Source organism: Rhinoderma darwinii, chromosome 13, assembly GCF_050947455.1.
Source record: "Rhinoderma darwinii isolate aRhiDar2 chromosome 13, aRhiDar2.hap1, whole genome shotgun sequence".
NCBI lineage: Eukaryota > Metazoa > Chordata > Amphibia > Anura > Rhinodermatidae > Rhinoderma > Rhinoderma darwinii.
In genome coordinates this window covers 38,268,017-38,292,914 of record NC_134699.1, presented here as the reverse complement: position 1 = coordinate 38,292,914, position 24,898 = coordinate 38,268,017, and the positions used below count along the sequence as shown (strand labels likewise).

At 42.5% G+C, this 24,898-nt stretch overlaps 1 protein-coding gene and 1 long non-coding RNA gene across 2 annotated transcripts in view; one reads left to right on the top strand and one right to left on the bottom strand.

The window, feature by feature from the left end:
* The window catches only part of PPP1R16B (protein phosphatase 1 regulatory subunit 16B), a 65,233-nt gene that overhangs the window by 38,221 nt on the left and 2,114 nt on the right, over positions 1-24,898 (top strand). The window contains exons 3-10 of the mRNA XM_075845444.1: positions 7,853-7,923; positions 9,435-9,580; positions 15,753-15,856; positions 15,990-16,114; positions 17,205-17,330; positions 18,793-18,868; positions 19,152-19,281; positions 22,987-23,134. Coding sequence (XP_075701559.1) covers positions 7,853-7,923; positions 9,435-9,580; positions 15,753-15,856; positions 15,990-16,114; positions 17,205-17,330; positions 18,793-18,868; positions 19,152-19,281; positions 22,987-23,134 — 926 coding nt within the window. The remainder of the gene's footprint in view (positions 1-7,852; positions 7,924-9,434; positions 9,581-15,752; positions 15,857-15,989; positions 16,115-17,204; positions 17,331-18,792; positions 18,869-19,151; positions 19,282-22,986; positions 23,135-24,898) is intronic.
* LOC142665700 (uncharacterized) lies at positions 17,388-20,987 on the bottom strand. The gene is made up of 3 exons (XR_012851547.1): positions 20,843-20,987; positions 19,097-19,192; positions 17,388-17,608 (listed from the first exon to the last, which is right to left on the bottom strand). It is a non-coding gene; the product is annotated as an uncharacterized LOC142665700 (long non-coding RNA).

Here is a 24,898-nt window from a genome sequence, read left to right as displayed (position 1 = left end):
TTTGCAGCAATTACAGCATTGCAGACCTTTGGCATTCTAGCTGTTAATTTGCTGAGGTAATCGGGAGAAATTTCACCCCATGCTTCCAGAAGGCCCTCCCACAAGTTGGATTGGCTTGATGGGCACTTCTTGCGTACCAGACGGTCAAGCTGCTCCCACAACAGCTCTATGGGGTTGAGATATGGTGACTGTGCTGGCCACTCCATTACAGATAGAATACCAGCTGCCTGCTTCTTCCCTAAATAGTTCTTGCATAGTTTGGAGGTGTGCTTTGGGTCATTGCCCTGTTGTAGGATGAAATTGGCTCCAATCAAGCGCTGTCCACAGGGTATGGCATGGCGTTGCAAAATGGAGTGATAGCCTTCCTTATTCAAAATCCCTTTTACCTTTTACAAATCTCCCACTTTACCAGCACCAAAGCAACCCCAGACCATCACATTACCTCCACCATGCTTGACAGATGGCGTCAGGCACTCTTCCAGCATCTTCTCAGTTGTTCTGCGTCTCACAAATGTTCTTCTGTGTGATCCAAACACCTCAAGCTTCGATTCGTCTGTCCATAATACTTTTTTCCAATCTTCCTCTGTCCAATGTCTGTGTGCTTTTGCCCATATTAATCTTTTCCTTTTATTAGCCAGTCTCAGATTTGGCTTTTTCTTTGCCACTCTGCCCTGAAGGCCAGCATCCCGGAGTCGCCTCTTCACTGTAGACGTTGACACTGACGTTTTGTGGGTACTATTTAATGAAGCTGCCAGTTGAGGACCTGTAATGTACTTGTCTTGTTGCTCAGTTGTGCAGTGGGGCCTCCCACTTCTCTTTCTACTCTGGTTAGAGCCTGTTTGTGCTGTCCTCTGAAGGGAGTAGTACACACCATTGTAGGAAATCTTCAGTTTCTTGGCAATTTCTCGCATGGAATAGCCTTCATTTCTAAGAACAAGAATAGACTGTCGAGTTTCACATGAAAGTTCTCTTTTTCTAGCCATTTGGAGAGTTTAATCGAACCCACAAATGTAATGCTCCAGATTCTCAACTAGCTCAAAGGAAGGTCAGTTTTATAGCTCCTCTAAACAGCAAAACTGTTTACAGCGGTGCTAACATAATTGCACAAGGGTTTTCAAGTGTTTTCTAATCATCCATTAGCCTTCTAACACAGTTAGCAAACACAATGTACCATTAGAACACTGGAGTGATGGTTGCTGGAAATGGGCCTCTATATACCTATGTAGATATTGTATTAAAAACCAGACGTTTGCAGCTAGAATAGTCATTTAGCACATTAACAATGTATAGAGTGTATTTCTGATTAATTTAATGTTATCTTCATTGAAAAAAACTGTGCTTTTCTTTAAAAAATAATGAAATTTCTAAGTGACCCTAAACTTTTGAACGGTAGTGTGTGTATATATATATATATATATATATATATATATGCAGTGGCGTAACTACCACAGTAGCAGCCGTAGCAGCTGCTACGGGGCCCGCGGCATGGGGGGGCCCATGTCACCCTGACAGGCACATTACATTATGTGCCAGGCCTGGAGGCACGGGTCCCCTCATGCCTAGTAGTAGCATCACTAATGTTACACTAGGCATCCGGGGGCGGGGGCCCGGTAATAGCCGCTGCACTGCACACTGTGCGCTGATAGTCTGCCACAGTTGATAGGTGGTAGGAGGAGAGCTCAGGCGGGGGAGCGGACAGGGGGCGGAGGCCACTATGTGTGATCCTGCAGTCATGTGTTGCTCTCCGTCTTTTGTAACCTGCAGACAATAGCACAAGGGGCAGATGTGTGGTGAGCTCGGATCCACTGTCCCGTCATGTGATTGATATTTGCAGAGCGTGAGTTTTCCCCTTTAATTTATCTTTGCTCTGGGCTCCTTGCGAGTATTACAGGAGGTAGAGGCTTACAGGAGGCTTAACATGTGTCTGACCTTGCCGTGTAGACTCTTTCTGTTCCCACACTCAGCATGTACCGTGGGGCTGACCACCATTCTGTGCCCTGTTATTCTTGGCCTCCGCTGGCTGGAGAAGCGCAGTTTGGGGTGACACAACCCTGTTATATGTTATTTGGAAGTGACTGACCACCCACAGCTGGGAGCGGGAACAAAGGTGTCCAGCTGCCGGTTCACATGGAGTCTGTTATTTTTGTATTAAACCTTCTATGTTTAGAGCTCAAAAAGTATAAATTCATGTAAATTCACAAAGACAAAGCTGAAATCATCATGTCCTTATGGTTCAGGTAGAGCATGTGACGACCCTGGCTTCTTGCAGGGCTATGATGGTAGCCTTGTGCCAACTATATGAAAGACACATTTTATGTAATGTAGGGTATGATGCCTGGTGCTAGTTATATGAAGGACACATTGTATGTAGGGTATGATGCCTGGCAGGGGCATAACTACCGCAGTAGCAGCCGTAGTGGCTGCTACGGGGCCCGCAGCATGAGGGGGCCCGCTTCGCCCGCCGGCACGGGCCCCCACCATGGCCGGAGGCTCCGCTAGCAGCCGCTATGGCTGCTACAGCGCGACGCCACTGAAGGGGTTGTTCCTACAAAAGAGATGTATCCCCTATCCACAGGAAAGGGGATACATGTGTGATCACTGGCAGCGATAAGGAGAACAGGGGACCGAAAGTCCCCAAAGTTCTTCCATGACAAACCTCGGACTTCCGGGGTCTGTCTGCAGCTCCATAGAAATTACTTGAGCAATGGTCGCAGACGCCAGAAGTCCGAGGTCTGTCATGGAGAACTTCGGGGGACTTTCGGTCCCCTGTTCTCCTTATCGCTGCCAGCGATCACACATGTAACCCCTATCCTGTGGATAGGGGATACATCTCTATTGTAGGACAAACTATAGGCCGTTTTTTGTTGGGGGCTGCATGGCGTTACCTACAGGGGGGGTTTAGGGCTGTATGGTGTTATCTACTGGGGGGCTGTCTGGCGTTATCTACAGGGGGGCTGTATGGCGTTATCTACAGGGGGGCTGTCTGGCGTTATCTACAGGGGGCTGTCTGGCGTTATCTACAGGGGGGGGCTGTATGGCGCTATCTACAGGGGGGGCTGTATGGCGCTATCTACAGGGGGGCTGTATGGCGTTATCTACAGGGGGGCTGTATGGCGCTATCTACAGGGGAGGGCTGTATGGCGTTATCTACAGGGGAGGGCTGTATGACGTTATCTACAGGGGCGGCTGTATGGCGTTATCTACAGGGGGGGCTGTATAGCGTTATCTACAGGGGAGGGCTGTATGACGTTATCTACAGGGGAGGGCTGTATGGTGTTATCTACAGGGGGGTCTGTATGGCGTTATCTACAGGGGGAGGGCTGTATGACGTTATCTACAGGGGGCTGTATGGTGCTATCTATAGGGGTGCTGTGTGGTGGAATATATAGGGAGGCACTATCTACAAGGGGGGGGTTGTGTGATACCCAGCGGAGGGGGGGCCCAGTCAAAAGTTTGCTATGGGGCCCAGTCTTTCCTAGTTACGCCCCTGTATATATATATATATATATATATATATATATATATATATATACATACAGTTTATTGTATATGCATATATATGTATATATATATATATATATATATACACATACACACACACACACACACACACACACACACACACACACACATCCTTTGATTCAGAGGCTGTGAGGCCCTGTTTGACTATTCTGAGCACCATCATTGCTCTGCAAGTAGCTGTTCTCTACACAATCAATCACACAGTTAAATTGAATGCAGTATTAAATAAAGCACGGATCGATCAATGGGTAACTGGTGACCTAGAATTAATTGATATCTCTGCAATAGAAATTGAAGTATACAAATACATGGTCTCTGGAGTGCATGAAGAGGCTTTCAGAAAATAATGGTGTAGATCTTAGAATAAATGTTGGAGCGAGATGTACATAATCGTATATAAGGATAGGATATAAGGATCTGCATCGTGGTAAGATACACAGATAGGTAACTATGAATATCAGATAAAAATAATCTGGTATGTTTAATGCCGTGCTTAAAGGAGTTGTCCCAGAAAACACATGTATCCCCTATTAATGGAGCACTTCGGGGGACTTTCAGTTCCCTGTTCTCCTTACCGCTGGGGGTCCCAGCGGTCGGACCCCCAGCGATTACATATGTATCCCCTATCCTGTGTCTTGGGGATACATGTGTTTTGTGGGAGAACCCATTTAAGTCAGATAGGGCTCTATAATAGGCCAAGGGTTCCCTATTTTCACACAGTATGTGTAAACTTACTCTTTGCACTAACCTTAAAGGGGTTTTCCGGAACCAAACAATTCAATCCATTTAAACTAACCAATGCCAAACAAATCTTTTTGCAGTATACTAGTACTTACGTTTGAGCCGATGTTCCTAGCGGCGTATTGCATCTTCTGTCACGTGACCTCTCGCTAACCCGAAATCCAAACTTCCTCCTCAGCCCCGTCCATGAGCTCTAACTTTCGTTTTCTTGTTGTCTGAGTGTACGGTCACGTCATAAATGACGTAACTGGACACTGTGGTTAGGGGTTGTACAATGTACTAATCCTCCTATTCAGAGCATGCGTGGTTGATACACACTCCGAGTCCAACACGCATGCTCTGTTATCTGTTGGCGCTTTGAATCATGGGATTTGTAGTCTTTATTCAGTAAAGGAAATGGCTGGTTACAACAAACTTGCATTGGAGACAAACTGGAGAATAACCTCAGGGAGCGTATAATGAAGAAAATGAGACATAAAGAGGTGGGGAACATAGGTTTAACAGAACTAATAGATGTAAAGGTTTATTAAATTAAAAAAACAATGTCGGAAAACCCCTTTAAAGATGATCTGTCACCTCTCCCGACATGTCTGTTTTATTAAATACTTGTATTCCCCATAAAATAACAATTCTGGAGCATCTTACCTTAGAACTATATGTTGTGCCACTCCTCTGCAGCTGTAGGAATACATTAATAACTGGGGGTTACCATTCCCCTTGTCAAAAGGCTGTGTCCGTCCCTACCGATAAGGAAATCTTGATAATAAACTATCTGGTTTCACAGTGAAATGAAATGAAAGCTTTATTATGAAAGAAAAGTTACAATAATAAGTTAAGAGAGAGAGAAGTAAGAAATAAGAAAGACATGGCCATGGAGATCCTCTCAAGAGTTAGACTGAAGACCTAAAGAGTGACTTTTAGATTAACCTTTTAAAGGTCTTTTCTGGCTGACTGTCTTCAAGAAACCAACTTACAAGTTATTAACCACACAAGAAATGTGTACTAATAACACATTATTCTATGTACAAGCTTTATGTTGTCTAGAATATCATGTCTGTCTTCAGAACAGCCTTGAAGTCCTGGTAAGGAGGCCAGCAAATGATATTCAGAGAATACTGTTTAAGAACAAACTTTAGCTAGCAAGATTATATAGAAAACATTTCAGAGGCAAAGTATACATATATGTAGCATAAGCATATAATATTGGCAATTGAATATTAGCAAAAGCTATAATTATTTTTCTTTATCAACTCCTCTTTTGTTTATTACACAAACAACTATATGAACACAAACTTAATGCAGCTTTTATGAGCTTTTGGAGGTACACAGATGACAAATGGACTGAAAAATGTGAAATGTGAAATAAATTTTAAAAATAAGAACAATTATCGCAAATCCCACTCAACCAAACTTTTGTTGAACCCATCCACAAAAACAGGTTCCACTCTAGTTCGCCAAACTTTGATGTTGACCCTTGAAGCTCTTTTACCTTCTGTAAATGCCCTGCTACAATATGAGAGCTATCAGAAATATAGGAACAGCCCTCTTTCCCGCCATCGCACACACCAACTTGCAGAGCCAGTGAAAAAAAATCATCTGCTATCCTATTTTGCAAAGCTATCCTGCGTGTCTTGATTAAATAAATTCGTATTTGATCAACCTTGCATGGTCACTACAGATGTCCTGTTTAAGTCTGAAACTTGTGTAAAGTAAAGAGAATGTGAACTACATAGAAAGGGTCAGATTTTATATGATCCGCACAGCTGGAACCACATTTCCTAAAGTGCAATTACCTACTGAACCTATAGGTAACCACTTATAGGCTTTGTAACCAGTAAGCAAATACAGATTTCCTGGCAAAGTCAAAGATTGGTTAGGGTATGTTTACACGCTTAACAAAAATACAGAGCTGTTTCCAGGGAAAAGAGCCTCTGATTTACAGCCATTTTTTATGCATCAAGCGTTTCTTGATGTGTTTTAGACGGTCATTTTGGAGCTGTTTTTCTATTGACCCAATGAAAAACGGCTCCAAAAACAGTTCAAGAAGTGACATGCACTTCTTTTTTACAGGGCGTTTTTTTACGCGCTGTTTTTAAAAACAGCCGCGTAAAAAAATGTCCTGTGGGAACGGAACGCCATTTTTCCTATTCAAATCAATGGGCAGAAATTTGGAGGCGTTCAGCCCCCTTATTTTCAGCCGTTTTTTGGGGTGAGGGTGTTTACGGCCCGAAAAATGGCTGAAAATAAGTCATGTGAGCACACCCTAACTAATAACGCATAATAACGCAGCAAACTATATCTAGTCATAACAGTCCTTTAAATGTCCAGCAAAAACAGCTTTGTTTATAGCAAAAGAAACACATACTTAGCCATTCAGGAACATCTAGATATCAAGAACATAAGGAACACATAAAAACTATCACATACTGTAATACACGGTCCACTCATTATGTGTCCTTAAAATGGAGACTATCTAGCCTACAGAGAAAAGGGGAAGTCTGGTCCATTACTTGTTCAAACTCTGTAAAGGTGCATTGTGAACACGTGACACATGACATAAAACACATGGGTTAAACAATAATCTGTATTACACATGCAGGATACTTGAACCTCCTAGGCCACTTAACCAGTCATTTCTGGAGCTCTCTGTCTCCATTGATTTCATGCTTTCACAGGTCCCAGACCACGTATGTCTCTCATTACAGTGAGCGGGCTGGTTCCCGGTACCTCTAAAACCGCAAATGACCCACTTTGCACCATTGTGCTAAAATCTGTGTCTCCCAGAGCCCACAGACCCAGTTTGCAGAACTGGTTCAAACTCAGGCCTGCTCTTTGTCACCAATGGTCAGTAGGCCTAAACTTGCCGGGTCCACTCATGTGGAACAACTTCTAAGTGACGACACTATAACACTGTCCACTCAGAGCCGACAGTGTCAGATGTGTAAGGACACGCCCTGGTGACAAGGACAAGGATGACTCCTAATTGCCAAGTTATTCCTATATTTCCAGGACTAACAGAAATGGTAGAATGCAGAGGTCTAAGAATGTATGCTCCTGCTTTGCTATTTCATGGGGAAAACAAGTATTTACTAAAACAGACATGTCAGGAGAGGTGACAGCTCCTCTTTAAAAGAACACTCAAGACATAGTGGATACACTGTAGATTGTCTCGTGATGGTCTAAGAGGCTGCTGCATAACTTAGGGATTCAAGAACACATTCCCTCAGGCCCTGCACGAGGCGTAACAGAGTGTTTCCACTTTGGTGTGTTCCATGAAGAAATTAATCGTATATTTCCTTTCATTATTATCCTTTGCTTAGTAGTTGGTGGACATGAGTTACTGCACTGAAGGAACAATACGATTCATGTATCCCAAGAGCTGTGTCAATGCATTGAATAGAAGCAGAAACCATAGGGGCTATCTGTATTTTTGGGGACGATGTTGCAATATAGTGTGTCTTCCAAACATCCTATTGTTCAATGTACTTGTCCTATTTTTCTATTTTTCCATCTCTCACAGTTTGATACATAACCTCTTAGTGCTTGGGAGTATTGTTACATATGTATTCTATTATTTTCTGTTTTGCAGTCCTCTCTTTGCTGCAGACTAATGTGGACCCCAACCTGAGCAACGAAGATGGCCTGACAGCACTACACCAGGTATGAGGAGATGTAGATCAGGATATGTATACGGTGTTCATCCATTATTGACTTCATTCCTGAGCATTATCTTAACCTCAACCTAAAGTGTGTTCCTGTATGTGGCCCTCCAGCAGTTATAGGGTTAAACCATGTCTGTACCACTCTTTGTAGTGGGAAAGAACTTCAGGCTTCAGCACATTCCTTGCTCCCTACATGAATTTCACCATAAGGAGGGCATTGTGTGCCACCCACTGTTTGTCTGTCTGATCTTGTAATAGTTCTGCATCTTCTATGATCTACTCAGTGTGGGAAATAATGGGGCTTGTTTTATGACGGTCCAAGGGGGCAAGTTTCCTTGCTCTGCAGAAAGGGGTCACTGACCAGGACTTGCCTTGCCCTCATGATAATGTTCATGCGTTTTATATGGCAATGTGTAATTTAATGTTTTTGAATTTTTTGTTTAAGAAAACGCTATTTTACAAGTGAAGTCTGAGAAATCTGGGGGATAACCAAAATGAAGGAGTGCTTTCTCCGAATGAGATCTATCTAGTAAATAGCTGAAGAGAACTCTAACCTATATTTATTAGAGCATTGTTTATCTTTTTATTTTTGGGCAAAATACTTTTACAGGGGTAATCCAATCTGTGACACTAATGGTATATCCACAGGGTAATTCCTACATTTCTGGTAGGTGGACCCCGATTTTTTTGGGAGAAGGAAGGTACCTTGACCATCATTTCATCCATCCAGCCAGACTTTTCTCATAACTCCCATAGACTTGAATGGAGAGAGACACACACGTGTACCACCTCTCTATTCAATGCTTGGCCATTTTTTTCATAGGTAGGTTTCCCAGAGGTGAAACCCCCATCTATCAGACAGGTGACCACATTGTGACAGACGAGGTGACCACATCTAGCTACAGACTCTTATCATATCTCCCATTTAGTCTTCCTTTTACTCCCGTAGATTTGAATGGAAAGAGCTGGGCACATGTGCAACCACCTCACCATTCAGTCCGTGGCGCTACCGGACATCTTACCTTGTAGAACGTAGGTCAGGTGATCTCCGTTCTTCCGATAGGTGGGAATCTGAGAGGTGAAACTCACCTTTATCAGACAGGTGACCCCTGTTGTGCCAGACAAGATGGCTGTATCCAACCAAATACTCTTTTCATTGCACTTATCGGCTCTTTCCGTAAACTCCATAGACTCCAATGGAGAGAGCAACGCACATTGATTTTATGCAATTTTATTGTTTTATTAGTTCAAGTGCGATTTTTCTTTTAACTATTTTAGACTTTGGTGCAAATGTGTCACATTCTGAGCGTCCATAGCGCTGCTAAACACGTCAGTTCGTTTCATGTACATTGAAGGAGATGCCATATTTTTAGCCATATACTTGCTGTGAAGTTGTCATGTCTATGATGGTCTCCTGTGTCTTTCTTTATCTGTCATTATGTCAGAAAATCTGTTTAATCTCAAATCAGTGTTATATGCAATGTCACATAGTCCTTCCTGTCCCCTCAGTGCTGCATTGATAACTATGAAGATCTTCTGAAGTTGCTCTTATCACATGGTGCTAACGTTAATGTCACAGATAATGAGCTCTGGACGCCCCTCCACGCCGCGGCCACATGTGGTCACACCAACCTTGTGCGGATACTGATTCAGCAGTAAGTATGTTTTTTAGAAATATTCTGTACTACTCCATTGTTCATTAAATATGGGATTCACATATATCTGAGCAGTGCAGCAGAGGTCCTGGGACTTTGTACACTACTGGGAGCAACTTAAAGGGGTGGTCCGGGCACAGGGCGGTTTTTCATACTGATGACCTATCCACAGATCCTATTTTCCCCCAAGCACAGTATAAATTTTTTTTTTTTTACATAACTGGTATCGACACATCCGTAAAAGTCTTAACTATTATAATATATCATTATTTAGTCTGCACGATAAACGCCATAAAAAATTAAACCGCCAGTATCGTGGTTTTTTTGGTCACTTCATCACCCACAAAAAATTTATTCAAAAGTGATCAAAAAGTCTCATGTATTACAAAATGGTATAAATAGAAAATACAGCTCATCCTGCAAAAAATAAGCCCTCATACCGCAATCGAGTATGGCTCAGAATATGGTGACAAAACACAAATTTTATTTTTAACTATCAGTTTTTTCCATGTATATGTCGTAAAATATAAAAAAACCTATATAACTTTGGCATCGTTGTAATCGTACTGACCTGCAGAATAAAATTAACATGCCATTTTTACCGCACGAGGAACGCCGTAAAAACAAAACCCTCCAAAGAATTGAGGGATTGCTATTTTATTACCATTGTACACCCCAATTTTTTTTTCCAGTTTTCCACTACATTATATGGTACAATAAATAGTGCAACTTGTCCCAAAAAAAAACATACCCTTATACGACTATATAGACGAAAAAATAATAACGTTATGGCTTTTGGAAGGTGGGGATGGAAAAACTAAAGTGAAAACTCGAAAAATGGCTACTGGAAATGTATGAATATATTGAGAACTGGGGGTGTGTACCTTCATAGTCTCACCTGTCGGCCCTGATTGGACAATGTCAGTCTGCGTAGGGACACATCCCCATCTGGTAACATCCACTTGTCATTTTATTCATAAACTTCTAGGAGGAATAACAGGAACCAGACCAAAGAGCAAGAGTACATTATAATGTAGCGCACACCCAATACAATTTTAATGAAAATAGTACAAATTTTATTTGAAACAAAAGAAGTTAAAAACATCTCAAATAGACTATTTCCTACAGTCAGCGCGGATATAGAGTACTTCCTACAGTCAGCGTGGATATAGAGTACTTCCTACAGTCAGCGTGGATATAGAGTACTTCCTACAGTCAGTGTGGATATAGAGTACTTCCCACAGTCAGCGTGGATATAGAGTACTTCCTACTGTCAGCGTGGATATAGAGTACTTCCTACAGTCAGTGTGGATATAGAGTACTTCCTACAGTCAGCGTGGATATAGAGTATTTCCTACAGTCAGCGTGGATATAGAGTACTTCCTACAGTGAGCACAGATATAGAGTACTTCCGATAGTCAGCGCGGATATAGAGTATTTCCCATAGTCAGCGCAGATATAGAGTACTTCCTACAGTCAGTGTGGATATAGAGTACTTCCTACAGTCAGCGTGGATATAGAGTATTTCCTATAGTCAGCGCAGATATAGAATACTTCCCATAGTCAGCGCGGATATAGAGTACTTCCCACAGTCAACGAAGATATAGAGTACTTCCCACAGTCAGCGTGGATATAGAGTACTTCCTACAGTCAGTGTGGATATAGAGTACTTCCTACAGTCAGCGTGGATATAGAGTATTTCCTATAGTCAGCGCAGATATAGAATACTTCCCATAGTCAGCGCGGATATAGAGTACTTCCCACAGTCAACGAAGATATAGAGTACTTCCCACAGTCAGCGTGGATATAGAGTACTTCCTACAGTCAGTGTGGATATAGAGTACTTCCTACAGTCAGCGTGGATATAGAGTACTTCCTACAGTGAGCACAGATATAGAGTACTTCCGATAGTCAGCGCGGATATAGAGTATTTCCCATAGTCAGCGCAGATATAGAGTACTTCCCATAGTCAGCGCGGATATAGAGTACTTCCCACAGTCAACGAAGATATAGAGTACTTCCCACAGTCAGCGTGGATATAGAGTACTTCCTACTGTCAGCATCGATATAGGGTACTTCCTACAGTCAGTGTGGATATAGAGTACTTCCCACATAGTCAGTGTGGATATAGAGTACTTCCTACAGTCAGCGTGGATATAGAGTACTTCCCATAGTCAGCGTGGATATAGAGTACTTCCCATAGTCAGCGTGGATATAGAGTACTTCCCACATAGTCAGTGTGGATATAGAGTACTTCCCATAGTCAGCGTGGATATAGAGTACTTCCCATAGTCAGTGTGGATATAGAGTACTTCCCATAGTCAGCGCGGATATAGAGTACTTCCTCGAGTCAACGCGGATATAGAGTACTTCCTACTGTCAGCGCGGATATAGAGTACTTCCTACAGTCAGTGTAGATATAGAGTACTTCCTACAGTCAGTGTGGATATAGAGTACTTCCCGTAGTCAGCGTGGATATAGAGTACTTCCCATAGTCCAGCGCTGACTCAGTTCCTTTTTTTGGCTCTCAAATTGTCACATTGTTCTTTTCATAGGTATCTTGCGTCACATCACAAAATACAGAATTTGTCTCTTCTATGTTGTTGGATATAAATGTATATGTGACCTTATTATCATACCATCATATCCTACACTAGGACTTAGGCCTCATGCACACGACCGTAGCCGTGTGCACGGCCGTGATTTTCGGGTCGGCCGGCTGCGGACTGTCAGCGGACTGTCAGCCGCAGGCCGCCCGCACATGCACATGGCCGCGGCCATTGTTTTCAATGAGCCCGGACCGCAGAACCGGGCCGTAATAAGACATGCCCGTTCTTTCTGCGGTCCGGGCTCCCGGGCCGTGCACGGACCGCAAAAACTACGGTCGTGTGCACGGCCCCATAGAAAAGAATGGGGCCGCAAGTCTCCCGTGGATTTTCGGGGGAATTGCGGCCGCAAAAACACGGTCGTGTGCATGAGGCCTTACAGTCCAGTCCTTGGTAATATAACAAATTGTTCACAAAGTGTATAGAGACCCAGGTTTAATGCTACATCCTTTTTTGCTGTAGCCGTCCTGTAATACATTACAGGCATTCAGTCTTTGTATGTTTTTAACTGGTTTTGTATCGAATAAAATTTGTACTATTTTCCTTCATTTGTATTGGGTGTGCGCTACTTTATAATGTTTTCTTTTGTCTGGCAATTGCATTTTTGCACATTTTTGTGTCACCCCAAGCTATTCAACAGTTTTTACTGTGTGTAGAATAGGTACATTTTAGGCTTCGTTCACATCTGCATCAGGATCCCGTTCTTTCCATCGGAACGGAGCCCTGACTGAAACAAACGGAAACCATAAGTTTCCATTTCCATCACCATAGATTTCAAGGGTGACAGATCCAGTGTCAATAGTTTTCGTTTGTCTCCGTTGTGCAGGGGCTCCGTCGTTTTGACAGAATGAATAGCGTATTCGACTACAATATTGATTCCGTCAAAACGACGGAGCCCTTGCACAACTGAGAAAAATCCGTCACCATTGAAATCTATGGTTTCCGTTTGTTTCAGTCAGGGTCCGGTTCTGATGGGAAGCTCTGATGGAACGTCAGAACGGGACCCTGACTCAGATGTGAACGAAGCCTAAAGGGTATACACCACTTTGTGCGCATTTTTAGCTATATCTTCTGATATATCATAAAGACATGTTAGAAGATCAACCAGGTGCAGGTGCTGAGTTAGGGATTGAAGTCAATAGAGACCCATTGACTCATCGATATGGAAGTTTCTGTGCCAAGATAAGGGCACATCACCCGGACGAGGGCCACAGCCCATTTTGTTTTAGACATCTTCTGACTTGTCTCTGCATGCGAAAACAGATATATTTTCAGTATGCGCCCCACTGTACAGCATTTTAACGTTCACGTATAAATATTAGGGGGGACTTGGAGAGTGAGTGAGCTGCTCTGCACTGGTTTTAATAGTGTGTGGGTAACATGAAGCAAAGAGCCAGAGAACTCCAGCTTCACAATTTTTTTTGTACATCTCCGCAGCCCTGCCTGTAATGAGGGAATACTCTTGTTTATTCTCTTCAATATGGAATTTACTTAATGTTATTAAAGAAAAGAACTCCCTTCAGCTTTGCATGAGAATGTATCAGACATATACTACCATATCAGACATATACTACCGTAGGTCCTGCTAGTCGCTCTGCCACCTTGTGGTCAGAAACGTTATTGATCTTTATTCTAAGTATGTAATTAAAGTAGTGAGGAGATTTATAGCCCTATTAGCGCCAACAATTACATGCGTATTATGTTACCATGGTTAATAATCTTCCATAATATACGAAAATAGCTTCAGGATTTACTGGGGTTATGTTCATTTCTAAAAGTAATCCTATATACACACACACACACACACACACACACACACACACACACACACACACACACACATATATATGTATATATATAAGGGCACATATACTGTATATGAGTTTAGAGATGTGTATTATAGAAAATGTGCACATATACAGCGTTCTGAAGAGAAACAGAACATTCTTGACAGCATCTGACATCTGACCCCCTTTAAGGTTCATCCTCTCTTGAAATATATAAACGTATAAATGTAATTCCATGTTCTTTCTATTGTGCCAAGTTGGACCGCACTAAAAATAGAATAAGGATGGAAATCGACAGGGAATAGAATATAACGTCACTTACTTATATACTTTATGGAGCAATTCGCTTTGCCCCTGTAAAATTTTGTATAGGAAAAATGAAGATGTTGCCTTTTATTTGACTGATTTATTAAACAATCTCCACCACTTCTGTTCTTTGAATAGTGGTGTTAGTGTGGACTGTTGGGGAATATATCCAACGCTGTGCTACTGCCTCAGACTGATCAGATCACTCGATCAACCCGTACGCCAGTCTTCATGCATGACCCAGATCATTGCTAGATGACATGATAACATGATGACATGATAAAGCGCCACAATGTCTTGTGGAGTCATAGATAGACTTACCTAGATACAGTTCTCTTCCCTATCCTTCTATCTAAATATCCTGGCCAAGGCACATTGACTCATTGGTGCCCCCCCCATGGTACCCAGCACCTCCGGCACAGGCCTTGCAAGGCCCCCCTAGCTATACTCCTGGTTTCTTGGATATCTGCCTGGCCTTCCTTCTTGCGCATCTTTAGTATGTAAATGACTAGATCACTTTACATGAATGAATAAATCACCTTAAATCTTATTATTTGTCAACTTTGTAAATGTCAATTATAGTAAATTTCAAGTAGATTTTTATTCTGCAAATACTTTTTCTAGTTCCATCTTTTTTAATAACTTGATAGTGTCAGGTACATACGTTTCACATTGATGTCTGTTACGCCACCAGTCATTGCAGTGCTGTAAAACCAGGCAGTGGCTTCAGGAGAAACCATTAGCCATGGACTTAGGTTTTCTTTATTGATACAGAACAGCTACCACTTCTCCAATCCTGTTTCTATATGGAAACTAAATCTAAAACGTATGCCCACCTGATAGTAGTGTCTGCCCAATCCAAGATGAGGGTAAATGCATCATATAGGAGATGCTTGGAACTGGAAAAACGAAATATTAGAGGTGCTATTATGTCCTAATATAGTCACTGTCATAATATGGTATCCGGGGATGTGAAAGGGACATTAATAGGTGTGGGACACATACACAGGGATCTCTTCATGAACAATGTCATTTTCATATGTTTTAATTAGTTAACAAATGGCCACTCATGTTCAGCATTGAATTCAGTAGAAGTCATATAAGTCTATGGAAACGCACAAATCAAAGCCAATGGGGTCTGGCAGTTTAGGGCATTGGTGGCCTACTTTTAGAATAGGACCCATGCAGGAGACTCCTCAGACATCTCTTTACACCTGATGAAAGTTCGTATGTTGGATCAAAGTTGCAGTATATTAAGTAATGCTCGGAGATTTCAGCTCTAAAGCCTGCAGAATTGTGAATGCAGCTCTGGACTATAATCCAGGCTGTAACTCAGAAGTCAGATAAGTAATGCAATGTACGCACAACTTTTTATGTAGATTAATTTTCTATATGTCATGTTCAGAGGTGGACAGTCACTTTAGGCCTTCTGTTTATGGCTAATACTGAGTTTTGATTCTTTGCTGTCTCCAGTGGTGCAGATCTGCTGGCAGTAAATGCCGATGCTAACATGGTATATGACCTGTGTGAGGATGAAGCTACGCTGAATGTTATAGAAAGCTGTATGACCTACAAAGGTGAGTGGCAAAAAAAAACACCTTTCTCTCCTTCAGACTGTGACTCTCGGTTAATTAATACAAGGACGCATTATTGGTTTCCCGTGTTAACTCCACTGACCTCAGTAATCTTCCCGTGCCCACCTCACTCTAGGCATCACACAAGAAATGGTTAATGAGGCTCGGCAGGCCCCGGAGCGTCACATGCTGAATGATGTTAGAGCGCTGGTGGCAGCCGGAAAGGACCTGAACCGAACAGACAGCCAAGGGGCCACTCTGGTGAGATAAATAGTGGGGTCATGTTACTTTACCTGGGAGGGATTACCCAATACTGGTTATGTTTTCACATTCCCTAGGGACTCGATCACATATTAAAGCCAGAATAATCCATTACACAAATCTGTGAATATAAACGTTATAATGTAGATTCACCTTTGGTGGCACAAACAGCAATTCCCTAATGTAAACTTGTATCAGAACCATATAAATTCCAGGCACATAGCATCACCGCCTGCACAGACCATGTACGGAGGCACATTCAAGTCCCTATTATGAACCTGTCTGAACTTCGCATGCCATCATATGTAGCAGAATACCTCCGTAATACGGTATGTGTTGGAGCATGACGCAATTTTTTTCCCACATATTCCATATTAATCTGTATCCAAATTCTCTGTAAGCCTCTGTATAAAAACCCGCACATGGAAGTACAGTATGGGCTCTCAGCAGGCTAGGAGTAGTGTATTATGGATCTGTACAACACGGATCTGTATTACAGCAGTGTGCATAAGGCCTTACAAGTAGGGATGATCCAATAATACAGTCCATAAATTGGATAGAATTTTCCCCGCAAGTCCATCCATAGAATACAGGTATTTTTATGGCAGTCTGCAATGATTCCCTGGAGTGGAGGATACAGGCTGTTGTAAAACAGCCAGCGTCTGCTACTGTGCCAACCAGGAAGCCGATGGGAATTTGTCTTCGCTGTGGTTGCCCTGTTGTCCCATCAGAAGACTTCTGTTTGTTAAGGAAAAAATTCCAATAATCTGTTTATATTTGGGAATTGTCTTTTATGTGACGAGTGTTGGTGTCAGATTGCTTCCTGCTAATACTGTGAAACAAGCATCATGCAAAGGCGAAGGGAATATTCAACCTTCAGAGCAACATAACTCACTGTACAACCGGATGGACAACTGAAGCCCATTTGGAAACTCAAAATATCAGATCTTAAGTGTTAATACATTTACCGGTTAATGACAGTGAACTCTTCTGTTGTATGGCTGTAGCATTCTTTAACTTGACTCTTAACACATTGAATACGTATATATACTATGAATATGGACTTACATTGGGTTCCCTGTTTCTACAGCTCCATGTTGCAGCCTCTAGGGGCTTTGCAGAAGTGGCAGAGACGTTGCTTGAAAATGGGGCTTGTGTGGATGTGAAAGATCCTGACATGTGGGAACCTCTTCATGCTGCAGCTTTTTGGGGACAGGTACGGAGTGTTTACATTGTGACATAACCTCTACTAAAGTTTCAATTTATTGGTTTGAATTTTTGATTTTTATTAACTTGGAACATGATAAAAAGCCTTTAGACCTCTACAGGAGCATACATCTGGACCAGTTTCTTCATTAGGCAATTACACACTTGCTTGACTAAGGAGTTAGGTCAACTTCGAGTTTTACAACTAAATCCTGTGTATTCCAAAGACACAGCAACGCTGGTTGTAGCTTCCCTGGCCTCCATTGGGATTTCCCTTTCCCCGACATTCTGGAGGGAACAAAGTTGCAATATGTCATGATATGTGCCGATAATCATACACCTTTATATGAACCTCATTACCTACAGTCACCTGCAACCCTGCTGACCTATTAAGTGTCCATTGAGTCACTTCAGCTACATTAGTAAAACTATTCATATATTAGGAGACTGCATTAAGTGTAATTTACCGATAAAATGTTATTAGAAATGCTCCCATTTACATGTGGAAGCTTTCCAATCATACACATTCAACTGCCATATGGATCCATCAGAGGAAGACAGGCTGCAGTTTATAGAAGTTGTAATGGTTGCTGCTTCCTGCACTTCCGCCGCAATGTACAGACCGGTCGCCAGCATCTTCTGACTCTCTGCCAGCACCGTGTATCTCCTCCACTCCATGCTTATTGCAGTTGTCCCCAATGCTGCTCTCTTTCAGATCCCCGAATGGCCACTAGTGTGCATGCTGACACTCTCTTTCTTAAAAGGCTAACGCATGCCAAATTCACCCAGGTTTCTCAGGTATTTAAGGTACCTCTTTGACTGAGCAATTAGGTTCCAAACCCTAGATTGCTAGTTGTACTCTCCTCTGACTTATTGGGATTATCTGTTACCAACTCTGCATGAACTTGATCTCGCCTGCCTGACCTTTTGCCTGCTCACTGTGACAACCGCCTGCAATGACCTCTAGCTTTGCTAAACGTGAATGAACGTCTGCCGACTGCCCTGATCTACAGCTTAGGTCGGGCCTTGCATCTGTCTGCTGTCATTATACCTCGGCTGTTGCCAACGAAGACTATTCTGGTGGTAGCCACCTGGGGATACTAGCAACCAAGTCCACATCTCCGTGCAGAGGTTAAAAGGGAAACACCTATCAATCCCTTGGACTCTTCTCCCTAGTTTAGCCCTAAGCCAATTCCGTTGGTAACTCAGTGGTCCACACCATCCTCTTTTGGCCCTGTGACAGTCACTAATATCTATGGGCCCCGTGACAGAAGCCTGTAGTATGTGACCCAGGTACAGACATTCGTAAAATAGCCCATACCTGCCGAAAGATGGATGAGCATCTAATAGGAAGTTATTTTTTTTATAGAGAGCAATTTCAATAATGTCATACTATAGTTTTTCAAATGTGAAGCTACATGTTTTTATTTTTCTTCCAGTATGATTAACTTATATTTACTATTAATTTGCAGATCTATGTGGCTGAGATTTTAGTGTCACATGGTGCCAGTTTGAACCGTAAGACTTCCTTGGATGAAACTCCTCTCGGTGAGTGTGGTTTGGCATACATCCTGTAGTGTAGTTCATTCTAAGCACACATGGAAATATTCTTCCTCAATCGCATGTTTAATTAAAGTAAATTTAACTCATCCCTATAAGACCTTCTTATCATGGGTCCTCAATTTTCAAGATTAGATGGGAAGGACTAGTCCTGTCCTGTATTTGGCAAGAGTGCCTTCTATCTATTATTGTGTTTGATATACCTAATAAACTTACTCTTGTACTGTTTCTTCACATACAGTATATATATGTCTCTATAATGTATCCCCAGATCTGTGTGAGGACGAGGAACTCCGCTCTTTACTCCTAGAACTGAAGCACAAACATGACCTTATAATGAAATCTCAGCAGAAAAACAAGTCTTCTCTGAGCCGCAGGAGCTCCAGCACTGGAAGTCATGGGTCAGTAAGAAAATCACTCTTAGTTATTACATTTATAGCCTACTTCAAAAAATGACTGCTCTGCTTTTTATAAAAACCGCTTAATCTCCACCCCTCTCAATGTCAGCCCCTAACCATCATGAGAGCTAATATGGCTGACAATAATAGATGTCAGACAGCTACTTCCTGTCCCAGGAACTGAAAGAAGGATAAGTCTGGAGCTTAACCCCTTCCAGACCTAAACAACTTTCAGATTTTCATTTTCGTTTTTCCCTCTCCACATTCCAGAAGCCATAGCGTCTTTATTTTTCCGTCGATATAGTACTATGAGGGCTTGATTTTTGCGGGACGAGTTGTAGTTTTTCGTAGCACCATTTATTTTGCCGTATAATGTACTAGGAAACGGGCAAAAAATTATTTGAGGGGTAGAAAATGAAAAAAACAGCGATTCCTCCATGGTTTTTTGCGCGCCGTTTTTACAGAATTCACTGTGCAATTAAAACAACATGTTAACTTTATTCTGTGGGTTAATACGATTACGCCGATACCAAATATATGTAGTTTTTTCTATATTTTACTACTTTTACAATTAAAAACCTAAGTGTAAAAAAGACAATTTATTTTGCATCGCCAAATTCCGAAAGCCATAACTTCTTTATTTTTCCGTCGATTAAGTGGTATGAGGGCTTATTTTTTGCGGGATAAGCTGTAGTTTTCAATAATACCATTTTGGTGTAAATGCGACGGTTTGATCACTTTTTATTTCATTTTTTGTGGGAGATTAGGTGACCAAAAAATAGACATTCTGGCGTTTACAATTTATTTTTTTTACAGCGTTCTTCGTGCGGTTTAAATAATGATATATTGTAATAGTTCAGACTTTTACGGATGTGGCGATACCAATTCTGTATATTTATTTATTTATTTACTATGCTCTAGGGGGAAATGGGGAAAGGGTTTTTTTTTTGAACTTTTCATTTTTTTATTTTTTTTTAACACCAAAAAAAAACTTATTTAACTCATTTTTACTTTTTTTATTAGTCCCCCTAGGGGACTTCAACCAGCGATCGATAGATCGCCTGCACGATATACTGCAATACTAATGTATTGCAGTATATCGTGATTCTGACAGGTATCTATTAAGCTCTGCCAGAGGCAGGACTTAATGGGTGTACAAAGATGGCGGACCTGGGGGTCTTCATTAGGCCCCCAGGCAGCCATAGCAACCATCGCCCGCCCCCCAAAGCATTGCGGGGGGGCGCGATGAGCTGTTAGAGGAGGTCGCCCCCCTCTTTCTCACGATTTAAATGCTGCGGTCGGTATTGACCGCGGCATTTAACTAGTTAAACTAGCGGGATCGCGGTCAAGTGCAATGCCGCTAGTTACTCTGAAGTGTCGGCTGTAACATACAGCCAACACCGGCATCTGAGTGAGCCCGCTCCATACTTTCCCTTCCCAGCTATGACGTAACTGGATGTCATATGTCGGGAAGGGGTTAAAGAACCACTCCCACAAAAATTGCTATTCTCTGGCCTGTTGGAAAGGCATATTATATAAATTCTGGTGAAGGTAATTTTTTTACCGGTGTCTGTATTTGTGAGTTATCCACTCCCTTCTGGTCCTCAGCTGTGTCATGTGACCAGCAATAAGGCTCTCCAACTGCCACAGCGTCTCACAGCGTGGACAGGAAGTCAGTTTCATGATAATTAGAGAAACTGACTTCCTGTCCGCACATGAGACGCTGTGGCAGTTGGAGAGTTCTATTACTGGTCACATGACACAGCTGAGGACCAGAAGGGAGAGGATAACTCACAAATACAGACACCGGTAAGAAGATTACATCCACCACAATTTACATCATGTGCCTCTCTAATGGGCCAGAGAATAAAAAAAATAGAGGGAGTGCTTCTTTAAGCAGCCACAGAGATAGATCACACAGTTACTGCATGATGATTCGGGAGCCCCACGTGTTCACTTTGGCTGGGGGTATCTTGTTCAATTTAGCATTTGTGATCATCCGCTTCTGTGTTTTCTCCTTAGTGATCTAAGCTGGCCATACACTAAGATTTCAGAAGGCGATTTTCTGAACGACTTGTATGCAGGGTCAGTCGATGAAAGTTCTTCTGGGTGACAATGCCAAAGTTAAAACGATACAACAACTGGCAGTTCGATCTGTACCTGGATCTGTTACCTGGTCTGGGCTTCTATTAATGGGTTGCACATCTGTCATTTGGCACAAACATCTTTCCAAGTATTGCACCCGGGAGCAACCTAAAAAGTCTAACCTTTGCAAATGGACTTTTTCACAGATATCTGGCTTTAGTTGGCTCTAAATATTTGTTTATCCGAGATATCTGGTTTTGTCACACTTGTTTATGTCGCAAAAAGGTGCCAACTATTCAGTAGCTTATCTACATGATTAAGAAGATGACAAAAATATAATCGTTAGCTCACTTCAAGAAGTAGGTGTTTAAGGAGGAATACATACACTAAGAAAGCAATGAAAATATTCTATTCTCAGGAGATTGCCATGTTGATTTTCCCCTAGAATGACTAGGCCAGGGATCTCCAAGCTGTAGGTCAATGTTCTCCAACTGGTGACTCTCAAGCTTAAGCAAACCTACAACTAACAGCTGGAGAGCCACCAGTTAGAGCCCATTGGTCTAGGCTGTAAGCCTCAGAGCAGTGTAAGACAGGGGCAGATATACTATTGGTGCTGCATCAGAATTCTGGTGTAACTTGCACCTTCTTGTTGGCGCAAATCATTTTAGACAAATTTATTAATGAAATGCAGCAAAAAGAACAGATCTTCGTGACTCGCCTGGCAAGGGGCACGGCTTAGCGGGAGAGGGGAATGGCTTAAAATGCATAAAACTGCGGAAAAAAATTGGGCGAAAAATGGGGTCTAAAGTAAGTCAAGAGGTAGTATAAAGTTAGACAGAAGTGTCTAAAGTTGCACCAAATTTATCATCCAGCTTGAGCCACTATAATAAATTTGCCGCATCTAGTATCGTTCATAGCTGTCGGAATTTTAGACAGTATTCATCAATCTACCGCACTATGCTCACATTGCATGCCATTGTAGGATATACAGTATATCTAAGCTAAACCTTAAGGGGGTTTTCACCACAGAGCATCGCTTCAAGGATAAGCTGGTTGTCGTTGGTCCTGCTGCAGCAACCTCCAGCGATCAGCTGTTAATACCAGGGTAGCTGCAGGTGACTGCACATGTAGCATGTTTACATGGCGCCCTTTTAAATGTAGAGGTACTCTACTCTCACTAATAGAGGGGGTTTCCTTTATTCTGTAGCATGCCTTCAAATCCGCAGAAGAAAAATCTGCTACATGGGAATGGAGTCTTGAAAACTCCAATATGAGTATTGTACTGTACATTGTCTGCAACAAATCCGCCACATCTGAACATGGCCTTAAGGGTTGGATATATTAAAACCCAACATGTCTGATCCTGATCCTAATTTCTCCAGCACACATTGGGTGATAGTCGGAATATGTCTGTCATGTGAAGTAACAAGCCTACTCCTATAAATATACTACGATTTAGGAGGAACTGAACTAATCACAACTCTGGTCAGCATTCTGGAATGGTTATGAGGTCCTGTTATTATCTGGATGAGAAATCATTTAAAATCTATATATCTATTTATTTTCAAATATCACAACCAATTAAAATACACTTTTTATTGTAACTGTCTTTTAATCTTTCAGAAAGGTGGTACGACGTGCCAGCTTGTCGGAGAGAACAAATATGTACAGACGGGAGTATGAGAAGGAGGCTGTAGTGTGGCAATGCCTTGTCTCTGCAGGAGATAATGAGGGGACTCAAGATGAGGAAGAAAGTCCTGACATGCAAAGGGTAAATACTGAGCTTAAACCCAGAATGGATGAAGGGATTATTGAAAGAATGAATGCAGGGCCGGTTTTAGACAAAGTGTGGACTTGGGCAAAGTTGTAGTGCCCCAAATGCTGAATTATTGTATCAATAATACAGTCAATTCAGAAGGCGGTGTGCAGAGCACATATATATCCAGTAACTCACAGGTGATGTTTTCTCTGATTAGAGTCGTTCACTTTCCCTTTTTTTCTCCATCCGGCCCAGACCACTTTGGCGACTTATTCCAGCCACTACTTGTCTCTGAACATTTTTACACACAGACTTGTTTGTTTCTCGCTTTTCCAGAACCCTCCCCACCTATTCCCCATCCTCTAAACAAACTCGTAATCCACAGTGCCCCAGATGGTAATAATGAACCCTTAGTGCTCGACCCAATAAAAATGCCCCATCAGTAAACCGTGCCCCCTCTGTGCCCTTGTAGATAGTGCCAATGTAGATAGCGCCACAGGATCCCCTGTAAATAGTGCCACACACATCCCCCTTATAAAGTGTGACACACAGCCCCCCTTGTAAATATAGCCACACACAGCGCCCCTTGTAGATAGTGCCACACAAACCCCCCTCGTAGATAGTGCCACACACAGCCCCCCTTGTAGATTGTGCCACACACAGCCCCCCTTGTAGATTGTGCCACACATAGCCCCCCTTGTAGATTGTGCCACACAGCCCCCCTTGTAGATTGTGCCATACAGCCCCCCCTTGTAGATTGTGCCATACAGCCCCCTTGGAGATAGTGCCACACAGCCCCCCTTATTGATAGTGCCACACAGCCCCCCCTTTGTAGATAATGCCACACAGCCCCCATTGTAGATAGTGCCATACAGCACCCCCTTGTAGATAGTGCCTCACAGCCCCACAAACAAATAAAATTGTACTCACCTAGCCCCCTTCCCACGATGGATGGAGCTGCTCAATAGCCTCAAGATGCTGAGACAAAACCCTTGCGTGATCCAGTGATATCATCAAGGATTTTGTGCCAGCGTTTTATAGGCTGCAGGCCTAACGTGGCCTGTAGCCTAGTGAATGGCGGAGCGGGGAGCTGCTCCACTACAGTATTCAATTGTATCTGCCTCCTGAGGACACAGATACAATTTAATGTGGCAGTCACTAGCACCGGGCTTCCCCTGGTGCTAGAGACTCCACTGGGCATGAGGGGTCCCATGCCGCCGGGCCCATAAATGTTATGAGCAGCGCACTGGGAGCATGGGGGCGCTGGACAATTGCTCAGTTTGCCCCCCCCCCCCCAACGCCAGCCTTGAATGAATGACAAAACATACAAATTAAGTCAAATGTACTGTGAACATTCTGCAAAGCACAAATATAGCCAGTTACCTTATTGTGCAGTCATTAAAAAATTATTTTTGTTAAAAGGATCTGTGACAAAAAAGTTGATAGCTGGTTATCCCGCTGCTTGGATCCCCAGCAATCAGCTGTAATCTGTGTGGGAACCAAGCAGCAAGTGTTTAATTTCCCTGCAGCGCAACCACAGGAAACTTAAGCATAACACAGTGCCCACTCTAACTAATAGATGAAAGTCCAAAATGCCCCTTCCCCCATTAGTTGGGAATTTCAGGGTCCAAGGGCAGTCACTTGACCGAGCCATGATTAAGAGCACAGCTAGTGCTTGAAACGCGTAGGCTATTTTATTGCCATAAAACTACCACCTTGTCATCCCTCCTGGTGTTTTTTCTAAAGCTTTGTTTTGCTTGTATCTGAATAAAGTGG